General features: G+C 40.5%; 1 protein-coding gene across 1 annotated transcript; it reads left to right on the top strand.

Moving 5' to 3' along the window:
• Window positions 1–1,323: 1,323 nt before the first annotated feature.
• Window positions 1,324–16,204, top strand: LOC111578309 (WD repeat-containing protein 49). Its single transcript, XM_035954968.2, is given in 8 exon segments — window positions 1,324–1,511; window positions 1,616–2,089; window positions 2,232–2,381; window positions 6,936–7,120; window positions 8,101–8,240; window positions 8,907–9,055; window positions 9,141–11,118; window positions 11,712–16,204. Coding segments are annotated over 7 exon segments (1,467 nt in total). The 5' UTR covers window positions 1,324–1,358; the 3' UTR covers window positions 9,357–11,118; window positions 11,712–16,204.
• Window positions 16,205–16,502: the final 298 nt, after the last annotated feature.

Below are 16,502 nucleotides of genomic sequence, written 5' to 3' on the forward strand. Positions count from 1 at the left end.
AATCCATTTAAAGGTCTTTTCAAGAATTCATCCAGGAAAGAAGGCGGCCCACAGAGGATCTACTTCCCAGTAGGTTTTAATTCTTGTAGTTACTGAGTCAGTAATTGGAGAGAATGCTTTGTAGAAGCAGTGAAAGAACAAACCTTCACAAGCAGTTGCTGATTACAAACAGCACTTGAATACACCGGCTTTATATTTTCACCCAACAGGACCTTGGTGAACATAGCAGCATGGTCTCCTACCATTACATCCCCAAAATCCACCAGGAACCAATCAACAGAGTGATGTTTGAACCCGGTACCAACGTGATCATGACATCATCAGAGAGCGACACCACGTCTGTAGTTTTTCTGAACGTGTCACTGAAGAAGGACCCTTACATTTGGAAATTTAAGCAGCTAACCAACATAACAAGATCAGACAGGCTGATATGTAAAATGTTGAATCAGAGGTCAGTTTATTTTCTTTTTACTAAATATTGCTACAGATTTTCCCTCGAGTAACTAAACTTATAAAATAGTCGGTGCATCTGTCCATCTTTCAAAAACACACATAACAGCAACAGTTTAAATAAGACTTCAGTGTTTTAATTGTTTGTGGTCTCAAAACTGCAACATTATATATTGTAGCTGTTATCTAATTAAGTTGTTAAAAGATACAGAGTATTTAGGTATGATACATTTATTTGTAGACATTTGTAAAATGTCTAAAGGAGTTAATAGGCAAGTGGATGGATTTTGATGTCACAATCCACTTTTGAATCGAGGTCAGAAGGACACCTGTGGGTCACAGTATTGTGGTCGAGGTGACACTGACCTAAGAGGGTGGGTCGAAGTTAGAAAGCAAACTCTATTTTCAATTAATTGTAGAAAAATTATTTATACAGCATTAAATGTCATTGCATAATGATAACATCACATAACTCACCAGTTTTATCGAGAAGAACAAATATGACATGTGTCAAGTTACTCATTTATAAAGTTCACTCCACAGCCTGCCTGCAGTAGCAGCCAGTGGCACTGACTGTGGAGAAAGGAGTAAAACAAAATATTATTAAAGTGGGTGGTGATGTTTCCTGTTATTCACAATGGCTTTTTTTTTAAAAAATGAGCCCACTAAGTTTATGCTCCAATTAACTGTCTGGACATTTTAACATTGTGGGCACCCTTAGAAATTCCCCAAAGTAATGAGGCTGGCTAAATTGACATGTATTATTAAATGTGGGCCTTTATTTTCCAGAAGGCAGACACATTAAACACAAGTTCACGTACATTTTCCTTGACATTATTCAGCCTCCTTTGCATTTCGTCTCATTTTAGGGAGCTACATGTTTTGACTACAGTGCATCTCTGCAGCTGATGGTCACAGGAGGTTGTGATCGAACAGTCAGACTGTGGACTCGATATGTGACCACAAGTCCTGTAGCTACACTGCAGGGTCACCACACCACTGTGTTGGATGTTGCAATATATCAACCTGTCGGGCAGATCTTCAGCTACTCCAGAGATGCTGTGAGTCAATAAATATGACACCTAAAATAACCAACTTATTGCTTACATATTTTTTTCTCAACAGAACTTCTTTATTGATTGATTGATGTTTGTTTCATTGTCAGGAACTGAGGGTTTGGGACATCTCTCCCCATCACTGTCTGAAAATCATCCGCCTGCAGTTTCTCTGCCTGCAACCGGGTCGTATCCCAGAACATGGCGGCTTCCCTTTCTTGTTGCTGAGCCCTCCTCTTCCTGAGGACACACAGCCTCATTTAGTGGTGGGATGCAAAGATTACCTGGCGGTGCTCAATCTGGCTGAAAGGAGAAGAGGAGGAGGCGGCTGGTTCACACATGAAGGAAGGGAATTTGGAACTGAAATTCACGGGGGTCCATCCCTGTCCTGTGCTGTGTACAACCCCACCCTGAGACAGGTGGTGACCGGATGCACTGACTCGTCTGTATCTCTGTGGGATGTAGAGACGGGGAGGAGGCGGCTTCACATTGTAAATGCTCATGGAGAGGTTGAACTCGTCTGCACGACACTGGATTCTTCTCACAGAAGGCTGATCACTGGGGCTCGTAATGGCACTATTAAGGTTTAATACCACTGTCCGTATGTACAGAAATACTGTGAATTTGATACATCAGTTACATACAGAATTTTTTCATATGTATGAAGTTCTAGTTAAAATAAGAGTTTTAATAAGATGACCCTTGTGTTGACCTCTTCCCAAACAGGTGTGGAACTTACTCAGTGGCCTTAACCTGCACAAGCTGGAGCCTATTAGCGACTCTGAAGTCACCGGGTTGACCTGTCTCCATGACAACCAGCTGTTGGCGGTGGGGTGGAGCTGACGCATCGCTCAGTACAACATTGCAGGAGGGAAGGTAAAATCAAGGGTGTTTTAAATTATAACCCACAGCTGTTTCACATAAATAGAATTAATGAGAGTAATTTAACATCAGGCTGAAAACACTGTTTCCCTGCGCTCTCTGGACGAAAGTTTCAAGCTGCTGGATATGGTCAGGAGTGCAGTAACCACACTTTACAGGGATGTCACAAGAAGTACAACAGTATATTGCTGCAGCAGAGCGAGGAACAGTAGTGTATGAAGTATTTAGATGTAGTACCAATACAGCGATGTATTAAAAATACTCCATCACAGGGCACCTGTATAGCTCAACACGTTGACCAGGTGACCCATGTACAGGGGCTGGTCCCCGACGCAGCTGGCCCGGGTTCGATTCCCGCTCGAGGCCCTTTGCTGCATGTCTTCCTCCGACTCTTCTCCCGTTTCCTGTCTCTCTCTCACTGCACCTATCCAATAAAGCTGATAAAAGGCCAAATAAATAAATACTCCATCATAAGTACATAATTATGTGCTGAAAAATATAGTTAAAGTATTCAAGTAAAAGCACTAGTTTGGTCCCTCTGACTGATCTATTATTACACTTTGATACCCAAATCTGTTCTCAGTTTTTCTCTAATCTTTGATTTTTGCTGAGATGTTGAAATGTTTGAACATTTACTGAAATGAAACCATGTGAAAGTTTTAGAGCAGGGGTCACCAACCTTGTTGAACCTGAGAGCAACTTCAAGGGTACTGAGTAGTACCAAGGGCACCTTGTTTGATACAAACTTCCTCAATAGCAAACTTGCACCATCATCTTTAAACAATAATAATGAAAATAATATGTAAAAAGACTGTCTGATCACATTTATGTTATTTATTCCTTGCAATAATTATTAACAACGATTTCCACAACAATGACGGTAGGAAACACACACACACACACACACACACACACACACACACACACACACACACATATATATATATGGAAATCTGTTCCAATATTTAAAAGTCAGAAGTATCCCATCTCTGAAACTTTTGTAAATATCTTTCTTGGCAGTTTTGTATGAATCAGCATATTTGCAGCATTTAGTTCAAAATCACACCAGTTACATTTCTGTGCAAATTATCACTTCTAACATTTTTAGGAAATCATTAACTGTCATCAAATCATGCTTCATTAGTGCAAACCTCTACCTTTGTAACATTTTTGAACAATTCATGAACTCTGTCCCATGTTTGTACAAATTATCATTTATGTAAGAAAAAAAATCAACTCTTTCACATTTTGAAATGAATCCTATCACATTAGTACTAATCACCAGCATTTTTCACCAACATTGCAACATTTTTAACAGATCATAACAACAAATCATTACATGTTTTCAACTAATTATTTTTCACATTTTTGTGTAATGGCACGGTGTTTTGAATGACAACATGTTACCTCTTTCTTTGTCTGTAAATGTGTGTTAGTGGGAAGCCTGGCATTGCAGAGCTCATCATGTCTTACCTTTACCTTGCAGCTCACAGTTCAGATGGTTCAGTTTCCCAGTGATGTCCGTTAAAAATGCAAAGGCAAGAATCCACTCAGTGTCCTCAAGCAGCAAGGTGTCTTCCCCTTTGGACTGCATCAACTCTTTGATTTCGGCCAACAGTGACAAAAAACGCTGCAAAACTGTTCCCTGCTGATCCATGGGGTTTCTGTGTGTAGTAACAGGTCACCATGATCAGCTGACAGCTCCTCCAGCAGCACCTTCAATGTCCTGGTTGTTTGGCTTTGGAGCCATTTGTGATCTTCACGACACGAGTCATCACATGATCAAATCCGGCCACTTTTGTACATACATATGTCCTGCTGGTGAATGATGCAGTGGTAATGTAGGAATGTTGGGAAGTCTGGATCACCTCTGCATCGTACAATGAAGCCTGCATGGCGACCCGTCATGGAGGAGCCCCGTCTGTCTTCAATGAAACAAGCTTTTCTAATGGTACATTTTTCTCCACGAAGAAACTTTTCGCCGCCTAGTAGATGTCAAAGCTGCCTTTAAGTCCCAGGCTTTTCCTGTCCGTAGTGCGCATACAGTCTATGTGCTACCAGGTGGCTAGTTAGCATGGAAGCTTTGTAGCGGCTAAAGTAGCATCTCTCCACATTGTGCCGCTTTGCGGACGCAATAGTCGCCCCGCAAATAGGACACATACATTTATCTTTCACTGTCGTGAAAAAGAACTCTTCCTCCCTGTCATCGCGAAAATAGTGTTTTCTCTTTCCCTTCTCTGCCATGTTTTGGGGTTAAAAACCACATCTAGCTTCCCAAAGTGTCTGCGACCGGAAGCTTCAGCAGTGACGTGGTGGTTTGACATGCGCAGTGAACTTTGACTCGGACACGGTCAGAGTTCATTTACACCGAATCTAATCAATATTGTAATTTAAAATCTGCATTAATGTAAGCATTTTTGATTTAAAAAGAACAGCAACTATAATTTTTTATAAGGAATTTCATGGTGACTAGTGTTATTTTTAGAACGTGTCATGGGCAATTCACATGGTCTCTGCGGGCAACCAGGCGCCTGCGGGCACCGTGTTGACTACCCCTGTTTTAGAGGGAAGAATCAAACAAACTACACACTGCTTTTTGTAAGATATCTGAAGACAACAATTTGGAATCCACTAGTTTAATCAATAACTATGTGTTGCATTTTAGATGCTTGTTACATTGTCCATTGTGTCAAATCTTAATTGCAAATTGCACAATGGGTGTAGCTTCCACAATTCCATAACTGTATAATTAAAAGTTTTGTATCACTGTTGACAAAATCTTAAATTTTGATGGTCATTTTGGCTCCATCTAGCTTCTAGAAAACAGAAACATTTGAGTTTTTGTGGACAGTGATATAAGGTATTATAGGAAACAGATATGCCCCAAACTTGCATTATATTGCGTGAAAGCATTCTAACTCTTTCCTGTGCATTACTGCATTTCTTGGCATGTTCCTGCTAACAGTTGCTCATCAACATAAAACTATCAAAAAGACAGTGTATCATTGAAACCCACTCATAACAAACATTGATCAATGGTGCTTGTGGTGATCCAAAAACCTGCATGGAACCTTGAACATGTGAGTCTTTAAACTTTACGTTGTGTGCATTCAGAAGCCCCCCATAACTAGAGAAAAAAACACAAGAGCAAATGTGTTCGTAGATATTTTAGGACAAAAATGCAGTTTAGGACAATTGAGAGAAGTTCACTTTTATTTATGTAGAGCAGATTCCCAACATATGCCATCTCAAAGCACTTAGTATAGTGAGGTACAGACCTTATGAATTACAAACAGCAAAAACCCAGCAATCCAAAGTTGCCTTTCCATTCCCAAAGTTACAAAATTCATTAGCTGAAGTTCCACAGATTAAAAAGAAAGCCACAGCTTTAATTACATTTACAGAATCTTTTGATTGACAGGTGAGTGTGGGACCTGCAGCACTCCCATGCACTAATGACCAAAAAGATACTCATAATATAACATCTTAAGATATTATGAAATTAGTCTCCTTCCTAAAGTCTCAGCCTTCACACTTCTGCTGTGTCTCTGCAAGTTTTTTCCCAGATGTTGAAAGCAGAATGACGAGTCCCACACAAACACCTGTCACCATAGTGACTAATCTAGGACAGACTTAAAACACTGTGTTTTTTCTTAAGAATGCTGACAACAATTTGGGCTTGAGAAGACTTTGTCCAAAATTAAGCTCAGGAAATATTCCCTCTGACAGTAACACTAAACTTATCCCATTATATCCAATAAACTTTAAATCTTCTGCCTTTCTAAGAAAAATCTCTGGAATCTTTTCAGAGTACTGACAATTATACATGCCGGCACACGGATCTTAATGCATAAATATATAAATGTCTGAGTGTGCAGACTATATTTTCATGCGTCAGATTCTTGTGTTACATTTTACCTCTTTACTTTTAACTGCCATCTGCTCTGTGGTTGGTTTCTTCCCCTAAAGAGAACAGTGGTAACATTCAGGGTCCTGCTTCTGCAGCAGATTCTTAACACTATTTCCCCCCACTTATAATGTCTCTTATTGTAAACTGGTTTAAGTTGGTTTTTTGAAAAAACATTTCCAAGTCCAAAAAATTTAGAATGGAATGACTTGATATCAGCAAATGACGCAAATTCCATATTCATTTACACAAGCAGCTGGTGAGATCAAAGACATTCATCTGCTCCAGTATTTCTCTCCACCATGCTGAGCTTCCACACAGTCCATTTTAAAGAGCTCACCACAACATGGTAGCCCAGAGGTGTAAACAAAATCAGCAAACTGGAGAAGGAAATAGACCTGCTTTCCAGAAGGCAACACAAACAATTACATGTTATTTCAGACCATTTGTAAACTGTCAGCCAGTGGGAAGCCATGCACAGAGAGTTTCACAATCTCAACCGACAAACTTATGCATAAAGTACAACCTGAAAACAACAGTAGACTTTATTTTTCTGGAAAACCTTCTGTACGTTAGCACTGGTGATATGTTAACAATGTATATAAATGTTTCCTCAACTTTATAATATGCTGTGTCTATAGGACATGAATGTGAGAGCAGACATGTCATGGAAGTCCAGCGGTGTCCACAAATCAGACATATTGGCTGTGTGTCAGTGCTCTGCCCTGGGGCTTGTTGCCACAGCAAGTTATGATGGAGAAGTAGTTATCTGGAGACTGGAGACACAAGGACCCACACTCCACCTACAGAGAGAGGCACAGGCGAGGTGAGAGGAGGCAACCTTGTGTGTGCTGTCTGGATAAAATGTTGAAATCTATGAGGGTTTAAAAGTACAACTTAATATAAGACTCACAACTATAATATCTTTAAATGAAAGTGTTTATTCATTCATCAGAAAACTCTAAACAGAGCTGATTTTACTTGGTTTACACTACCAGTCAAAAATTTGGACACACCTTCTCATTTAGTGGTTTTTCTATATTTTCATGACTATTTACGTTGTAGATTCTCACTGAAGGCATCAAAACTATGAATGAACACATATGGAAATACGTAGTAAAAAACAAAGTGTGAAATATTTTCAATTCTTCAAAATAGCCACCCTTTGCTTTGATTACTGCTTTCAAGATGAATCAGTTAACACATGGTCTATCAAATTCAGTTCATTATCAAATGTCAGAAAACTGTGAAAAACACATACCATAATTTCAGAGATCTCATGGAAAGGTCATGAAATCTCTTGCTTTTAACCTCAAAAGCCAAAGCTAGCATTCCATTTATTATCACATAAGACCATAAAGGAGACAAAAACCCACAACTGAGAAGCTGGAACAAATGATTTATGCCATCAAGTGATAATCAAAGTAACTCTTGATTATTTTTCTGAAGGGTGTACTGAATGAATAATCAACTGATTGTTTCAGCTCTGCGATCTTTGATGTAAAGATAAAGAGGAGATGAGCTGCAAACCAACACATTATATACCTCCGTAGTTATCAATAAAATCACAAATCCCAGTCAAACGTCTATTTTTAAAAACAAAATGTGAAGACTGCTTAAAATTGAAGAGGTTAGCTTATTTCTGTTACCATGAAGCCTAAAAAAATAGATACTAATGTTGTTATAGAACCTTTGCATGCAAAGTTTGGTAACTCTAGAAGTAGACTGGTGGGAACCAAAGTTTCTTTCAGTTGTTGGTTTTATATTTTTATTTCTGTTCTGTTTTTTCTCCTTGTGTGCATCCAGAGTGGCACTCCCTGTGGACAGCCTCTTGTTTCTTCAACATCGAGCCAGCGACAAAAAGTTAAGAAGCAGGGGTGTCCTGGTTTCATCGCAGGCTGGCTGGCTGTGCTTTTGGAGCATCACTGGACAGAAACATACGTATGGTGAGTGGGACTCTTAAGAAACAGTTACATGAGGGATTTACGTGAGGTCATTCAGGAAAAAAAAAGACGAAAATGCATTCATTTAAAAGAAAATTCTCACTTTATAACCAGTTGACAAGCTGCTGTCAGTTTTAATGACCCTCCTCCAGTAAGATGGATTTACAAACGAACGCAGGCAGTGACAGTCAGGCTGAGCTGCCGACTTGGCCTCCTGCCGGTGCCATTCCTGGCAGCCCACAACTATGTCTCTTTCCAGGTCCCATCTGTGTTTAGTGGTGTGGGATTCATGCACTGTGACCATTGCATATGTGTATGAGCTTGCATGGGTTTGTGTGTGTGAGGGTGTGTGTGCGTGTGTGTGTGTGAGACTTTGTGTGTCTGTATACCGTATGCGTCCATGCATTTTTCTAGCAGTGAGGAATTTCAGATCATGACATAACAGAAAGCAGCTAAGAATAGCAATTTGTCTCAGAGGTGCATTTGTCATTTAAAATTAAAATAGAATTCTTGAAATTGGTGCAAAATAAGATTATAATTAGGTTTGCTTGCAGACCTTTCTAGTGCATAGAAAAATATACAAGAAACTATAGATACAACCTTCTTCTAGAGTGTGCTTTATGTTTGGGCAACTGCATGAGTAAAATACAGTTTTTCTTCTTATTCCAGGTCAGTTCTATGCTCCAGAACAGCCAGGTGAGTTTGTGCTTAGCCTGAGCTCAGATCAGCCTAAAAACTCCATCCTGGTCTCAGGTGACACAACAGGTTTGCTTCAGATCTGGGATATTTCTTCCTATGCACTGGACATCCAGCCCAAGGTGAGCTGGTGAATGGAAATGAAAAATTGCAGTGTATGCTGTACCATACATCCTCCTGTACTTGATGTATTTTCTTTCCGTGCAGTCAGCTTGTGAACGACCTCCCCTGCTGCGGTGTTGGAAGGCTCATAAAAGGGCCTTGGTATGTGTGGAAGTCCTTGAGGTAGCTGACAGAGTGTTCATCCTCACAGCATCAGTTGACGGTTCAGCTGGACTGTGGACAAAGGACGGAGATCGTGTGGGAATTTTTGGACAGGGAGTGATGTGGAATATTACTGACCCTGCTACTTACCATAGGTGAGGTAAAGCAGCTTGTTCCTGTTGTAGGATATCTCAGTTTGCCTACATAAAAGGTAATAGAAAGAGCTTGGAATTGCTTATTTACTGATTAATTTATTAGAACAAAATCAAATCTAAAGGTAGATTTAAAAAATAAACCAAAAGGTCACTTTTAGACAACTTTTTTTAAACTTCACTCAGTGGTGTGCTAACTTATCCATGGATGGTTCACCAAAAGCCATAAATGCTAAAAATGACTATACACATGATAATGTGAAGCACATTGGATTATACAGTTCAAATTTCAATGTTGACGCATGTAACCATGGCAGCCTTTTGGGATTAGATCGCTCAGGTCTGCTTACACATAGCAGAGTGTACCTGGCATCTTAAATCTGCCTGTGTCAAAATCAAAACATGTCCAAACAAGTAATGACATCAAGGATGAATGGTTTCTACCAAATGTAATATAGACGTTCTGAAGAGGAATTCCGTCACGTGTCCTCCAAAAGAAACTTCCCTCTCCATTCCACAAACATCTCAGTCTTTAATAGAGCCGTCCGTTCGGTTAAAGGTCATAAACTCTGGCTTGGCCTGGGTCTTTGCTGCCTGTTTGACTGTATTTCTGTCACATGTTGGGTAACATGGACCATAAAGGAGAAAGCTGTCGGGAGTCATTTAATTTCAGGGGATAAAAAAGCACAGTTAAAGTAAAAGTCAGAGTCAGCACTCGCTTAGAAACATAAATAAATGTCTGAATATGTGAACCTCACAGTGGGGCAAAAGTCATTGCAACATTATTGTTTTAGTCAGGTCAAGACATGTCAAGACGTCTGCTTGTGGTCTCTAAATTAGAGATGTACGACATGGGTGATCCTACTGAAACTGAAGGCATTGCTCATGGAGAGTGTATATTTAATGTCTTTGTTCATGGGGAAGAAACTGACAGAGAAAAAGGTCAGATTACAATAATTTGTTTTTCCTCTGTCATTTATATCCTTGGTATCTGTGGCTCTGTACCACCCTCTGTCAATGCTTCTGCGGCTTCTGATTCTGTGAAGAATCACAGAGCACTAGACATTTCATATCTCTCCTGTAAGTTTTGGGCTATAAACGTTTGGGCTATTACTTTAACCAAGCAGCAACTATTTGCATAAAAGAATTCCATGTGTGCATAATTTGTGCATCATAGTAGCTGACCCACATTCACTTTTAAACTCTTTCTAACCTTATTTTTCCACAGATGGCTTAAACAATTCAGATGTCAACAGATTATGGATGTAAAAATGCTCTATCGACTCTTATGAGCTTGTAAATTTCTGAAGTTGAAGCCTTGCATATGTTGAAATGATACCTTATCCAGTAAAGTAGTCCTAAAATGTTTGCAAGCACACACTTCGAAGGAGCACACAGAGTCCTCAGATAGCCGCCAACTGCACCACAGAAATGGAGAACAGTAACTGTTCTGGTTTAAATCAAACCTAGCAACAAACATTCCCACAAATATCAGCCTCAGTGACAAGATATCATCAAACAGAGATCGCTGACCTAAGTCCTTGAACAAAATTGTGAGCCTGTATCTAAAGTAAACAGCTTTGTGTTTGCACAAGTGGATTCACTTCAGCAGGGAGTGATATCATTTGCTTCTAACAGGGAGAACAACCAGAAAGAAGACAAAGAGGAGAGGACTGAAAGTGGCAAATTGGGACCCACTGAGGTGAAAAGTGAAGTACCTGACCCCAGCAACAAGGGTCAGACTTTACAGGAAGATCGCTGCCCTGAAGGTAACTATCCAATGCAAGCAGGTGTTTTTGTGTGCTGCCCACAGTCATACAGATGTCCTCTCCCTGACCCGGGTCTGTGCCGGTCACATCTGGCCGTGCACTGGGAATGTCCCTTGCAGTAATTACCACTTTCATCACAATCCGTCTGCACATGTACGTGGGTGTGTGTAGCTGCTGCTGAGGGTATTCATAAAAAAAATGGTTAAACAGTGCAGGTCAAGATGGGCTTCCAAGCTAGTTAAACCTGATACTCTGATTCAATCACATTCAATTTCACCACATTATGAAGAGGAGAGTCAGAGCATTCTTCGCATTCTCCTCTTTTAAAGTCTGGAGCTCAACTCTGGAACATTTGGGCAATGTTCTGCTCCAAAGATTCAGGCCAGATTTTTTAAAAGTGCACAAACACTCAACGTTTGTGTCTGAGGGTGTGCGTGAGTGTATCTGCAAGACATTTCCTACTCTTTCCTTTCGCTGTCTGCTCTGAACTTGCCAAAATAAGCGATTAGCTGTGCTTTCTCTGCAGACACACCCAGGCACACACACATGCACACATTTACACACTTAACCTTGTCTCCTTTCGTCCACTTTAGCTTCATCCATCGGCCCGGCAGACAGTGATCAAGAGCAACCTCAGCAACCTATGGTAATATGCAAACACGCAATCAGCAGCTGGTGAGGGTAAACACTGTGATTTCTCATTTTCACCTCAGTTGTCTTGTTTCCCTCCCTGGTGCACATCCACCCATCCATCATCGGCCTATCTCTGTGTGTCAGTACCTGTGTGAGGACTTTTGCCAGACAGTAGCTGTGCGTCAGGAGAGGAGACGTCTCTTTGATGCCATCAAGCACAACAATCACCACTGATGGGCTTTTTTCACCTCATCAGACTCTGCAGGTCCTGCAGGTGAGTTTTCGTACTGATTACTGGATCCCGTCCCTCCTGTTGTCCTCCTGCTGGTTTTATAAACACCTCATCTTTATGCTCTGCTGCTATCTCCTTACTGCAATAACAAATAATGAATCTATTTCATCTTTTTTTATTCTTCTCTGGTGCTCGGAAAAATGCCACTAGTAAATGTAAGAATCTGTGAGAATTTGTGTGTCTGACTGTTCTTTTCATATCTTGACATTGTGCGTCTGCTTCAGACTTGGTGGGTGTACTGCTGGGGACCTGGGGAAGTACAGTTTGAAGTCATTTGGATGAGCAATCCTCATGTTTTTGGTAAAAGTTGTTTTCTGTCACACTTTTACAACAGTTTTCTCAGCAGCTATAGGGAAATCAGGCTGGAGTCTGCCCCAGCTGACTGAGGGTGAAGGCGGGTTACACCCTGGGAAGGTCACCAGCCAATCAGAGGGCCACACAGAGAGACAACCAAGCACACTCACATTCACACCTACGGACAGTTTAGAATCACCAGTTAATTTGGACTGTGGGATGAAGTCGGAGCAGACAGTGAAAACCAAAAACAAGAACATGCAAATGCCACACAGAAAGATCCCAGGCTGAGATTTGAACCCAGGACCGTTTTGTTAAAACTTACATGAGAAGATGGTCAAACATATTTTTTCCATTAGTCTAACAACACAGGTAGATGTCTTCATCTAAGCACAATGTTAAGGTCTAGTAAGTAAATAATAGACCAAAAGAAGCTGAAAATCTTTTCAACACTGTTTAATTGTTTTTATAATATGGAATATAATTATCAGTATTTTATATATGGTTTTATTTTGGGGGTATTTTTTCTGTTTCTGTGAATGGAAGCATTGTAATCCAGTGGTTTTACAAAAGAATAAAATGATTTCCACATCAAAAATGACTTGTATTCGATACAACTGACAAACTATAGGTCTGGTTATAGGAAGCTCTTGTTCTATTGTATTAACATTTACTTACAAATTACCTTAAAAATTATCAAATAATGCATCATTTTATTTAACTTTTTATTTCACTGAATCTTAGCACAAATTTAAGCCTCATTGTACACATTTGTACATGTAGGTGAATCAGCTTCTTTAATACTGAGCTTTCTTCGTGAAAATCCATCCATCCATTATCTATACACCGCTTAATCCTCACTAGGGTCGCGGGGGGGGCTGGAGCCTATCCCAGCTGACTCAGGCGAAGGCAGGGGACACCCTAGACAGGTCGCCAGTCTGTCGCAGGGCCACATACAAAGACAAACAAGCACTCTCACATTCACACCTACGGGCAATTTAGAATAATCAATTAACCTCAGCATATTTTTGGACTGTGGGAGGAAGCCGGAGTACCCGGAGAGAACCCACGCATGCACAGGGAGAACATGCAAACTCGGGTTAGGGTAGTATTAAGAAAACTAGTTCAGTAATAAACAGCTCTACCAGAAAAATAGTAGTTACTGGATGTACCGTCAGTTCTGAGTTGTAATAGACTTTACTATTGGATGTGCGGGGTGGCCAGACCTTAGTACATGATGGCCACCCCTCGGCTCGGTCCCTGTTGTGGACATCCAGCAGTGGCTCACATAAAAAACTGGTCAACATATGCAACTATAAAAGGCTCGATCAATTCTGGAGGAATGTGACAGCGCAGTTCCACTTCGTTTTGTCCCGCTTCTGTGGCTGCAGTACTCCATGGTCAGGCTAAATTTGTCCAAAAAAACAAGATTGATGGGAGGGGATAATGAAAGAGGGCTAGATGGAGGAAGAAATGATTGCTTCCCTTCTATTTAAAATGCATTTTCTTTTTATTTCTCATAGATTGGTGCCTCCCTGTCTTTGCTGATTCCTCTTTTTCATGTTTTGTCTTAATCATTGCAGATTTTAATCTTGATCTCTCCCTCTGTTCTCCATCCTCTCTCTGCCTCCCTCTCTCTTCTCCCAACCTCGGCTCCCTATAATGTGTGTTTACCGCCACATTGTGCACTTGTGGCCCAGACATGGAAGAGGCTTCCTGCTGCTTCATGTGGACTGACCACTGAGGTCAGAGAGAGCGAGAGAGTTAAAAAGACTTCCAGTGATTTATCTCACTTCTTTAAATGTTTTCCGAGGGAAGAATGTTGGAAATGTCTCAGTGATAACTCTGTAAACTCCATATTCAAGAAAAAAATATGATTTCTGAAGATGAGAAACCTGCTTTTTATTTTACTCTTCCGTTTTTTTCTCCCACAACCCGCTGGGTGTGGTATCAGAGTTTGACTGGCAGTACAAAGCTCTGCACACAGTATCTGGAAGGAAAAGTGAGTTTCCAGTCAGATAAAGACAAAAATCCAAACATGAACATTGTGTCTGTGCATTCCGTTGCTTTAGAGAGTCGTCTTGAAACTGTTAATTAAATATGCCTGTTTGAATATGTGATAATGATTCTGTGCCTGGAGGATTTACACTTTGAATTAGACTGATATACTGTGGACTTCACTGTCTATTTTTTACCTTGTTCTCCCTCGTTTTCATTGTTCTGTGTCACTCACTCCTACCTCATTTCCTCATGTTTGGTCCATCTCTTTTAGATACTGAACCATTTGTTAAATAACAGAATAGTTATGACATACTGGGAAATACACTTTGCCTATATGCTGGTTTAGCTTAAGGACTGGAAATGGGAGTCAGTGTCTTATCTGACTCCATGCAAAGTTGCAGAAATCCACCTAATCGACACATCTACTGCTCACTAGTTAGCACATCACACCAGTTTTTGAGACTCTTCACAAGAACTGAAGTGTAAAAACATCACATTGCAGTGTTAATGTTTTCTCATGCTTTGTGCTGTTTGTTTGACTGGAACCAGACACTACCTGCAGTCTTGTTGCCTTTGTGAGGTTGCCATGCAACCCATGGAGATCCCAGCATGCTATTTCCCCCATTCAAGAAATATTGGAGCAGATATCATCATGTTATGCCAATGAAAACTCCCAAAACACATTGGTTTATGCTTTATCAGTAAGGATTTTTTACATTGAAAACAGCATGCCTCGGATATTTGGAGGACTGCCGACGTATACCAAGGAAGTCTATTAATAAGGAGTGGGACACTTTGGGCTTTTTTCATCTTTACTGCACCTATACTGGAGGAGCAACTTATTTTGTACTTTATTATTTTCATTCTACCAACAATATTGTTCTTGACTTACTGCACCACTCAGTACTTTTTACTCAGAATTTTGTACCTTTGGAAAGGTACAAAATTCTGACTGACTGACTGACTGTTTCCCTCAGTGTCTTGATGCTAAACTGAGCTAAGTTACGATTATCTCCCCACTTCTGCTATATTCCAGCTGTGATCTGATTTCCTGTGGTTGTTTCATCAGCAGATAATTTGACATTTCCTGATATGAGACTTCTAGGGCATCCAGACAGTCATCCAGAAAGACAGACATCAGAGCCATCTCCTCCTTTTATGTCAACAAATGCCACCCTGCACTTGTCATCATGGCTCTGCTGAATTGCACAAATTGGTGACTCAATGCCCTATTTTTGGTATGTTTTCTTTCCATATTTGATTTCACAACTTCTTTGCGTTCGCTCTTCTGCTCATCCCTGAAAATTTGGTTATTTTAAGAACCGGTCTGGATGTTTTAGTGGGGGAGGAAGCGAGCTCAGAGCTCGTTTTTGAGTTTGTTTCTCGGGGATAAATAAAAACAGACACAGCTGGGACAAACAGAGCAAGTCATCCTGACAGCATTTTGCCCCCTCAAGCATCCGTAAGCCACCGCAGTGTTACGGAACTCCACCAAACGTACTGTGTTGTCAAAAATATCTGGGGTCTACTTTATTCTTAAGTGATTAAATTTTCAACCACAAGCGAACGCCTTTGCCTTTTTTGTGCAGTGGAATGAAGAGAATGACAAGTTCATACATTTCCTATTTAGTTATCCCTGAGGGTTCACATGGGACGGTTAGCTTTGGGACTTTTTACATTAAAAGTCTTGTACAACAGAATGCACAATTTAAAATGGAAAGTTCATTCACTCGTGATAAATCAGATTTCTGCTTGTTGTTTTGACCCAAATGCATAATCTCAAAAATATCTGCTTTTAGACAGTAGTATCTCTTTTGTTTTTTGTGGTTGTGGTCTTAAAAAAAAACTTCTACATGGCTGTCGCCCACTTAGTCTGTGAGTGTTGAGGCAAAAACAGAAGCTCCTCTACAATCTGGCTAAATGGCAAGTTAAAGCTTCCTTTCACTAATTTCCAACATCAGCTTCTCTCAGCCTGTTTTCTCTTCAGAGAGCGTAAAACACCCTGGAGAGCTACTCCCAGACATCGACGCGTAATGTTGCCAGAGTTCCACACACACATACACAAACACACACCCAAGCAGATGACAGATGTTCCAAAATACCACAGTAACAACAGCGCAGATGCAGGCTGGGAAATGCCCTGTGAGACTTTCATTGCTTCACT

The sequence above is a fragment of the Amphiprion ocellaris genome, chromosome 18, assembly GCF_022539595.1.
Source record: "Amphiprion ocellaris isolate individual 3 ecotype Okinawa chromosome 18, ASM2253959v1, whole genome shotgun sequence".
Taxonomy (NCBI): domain Eukaryota; kingdom Metazoa; phylum Chordata; class Actinopteri; family Pomacentridae; genus Amphiprion; species Amphiprion ocellaris.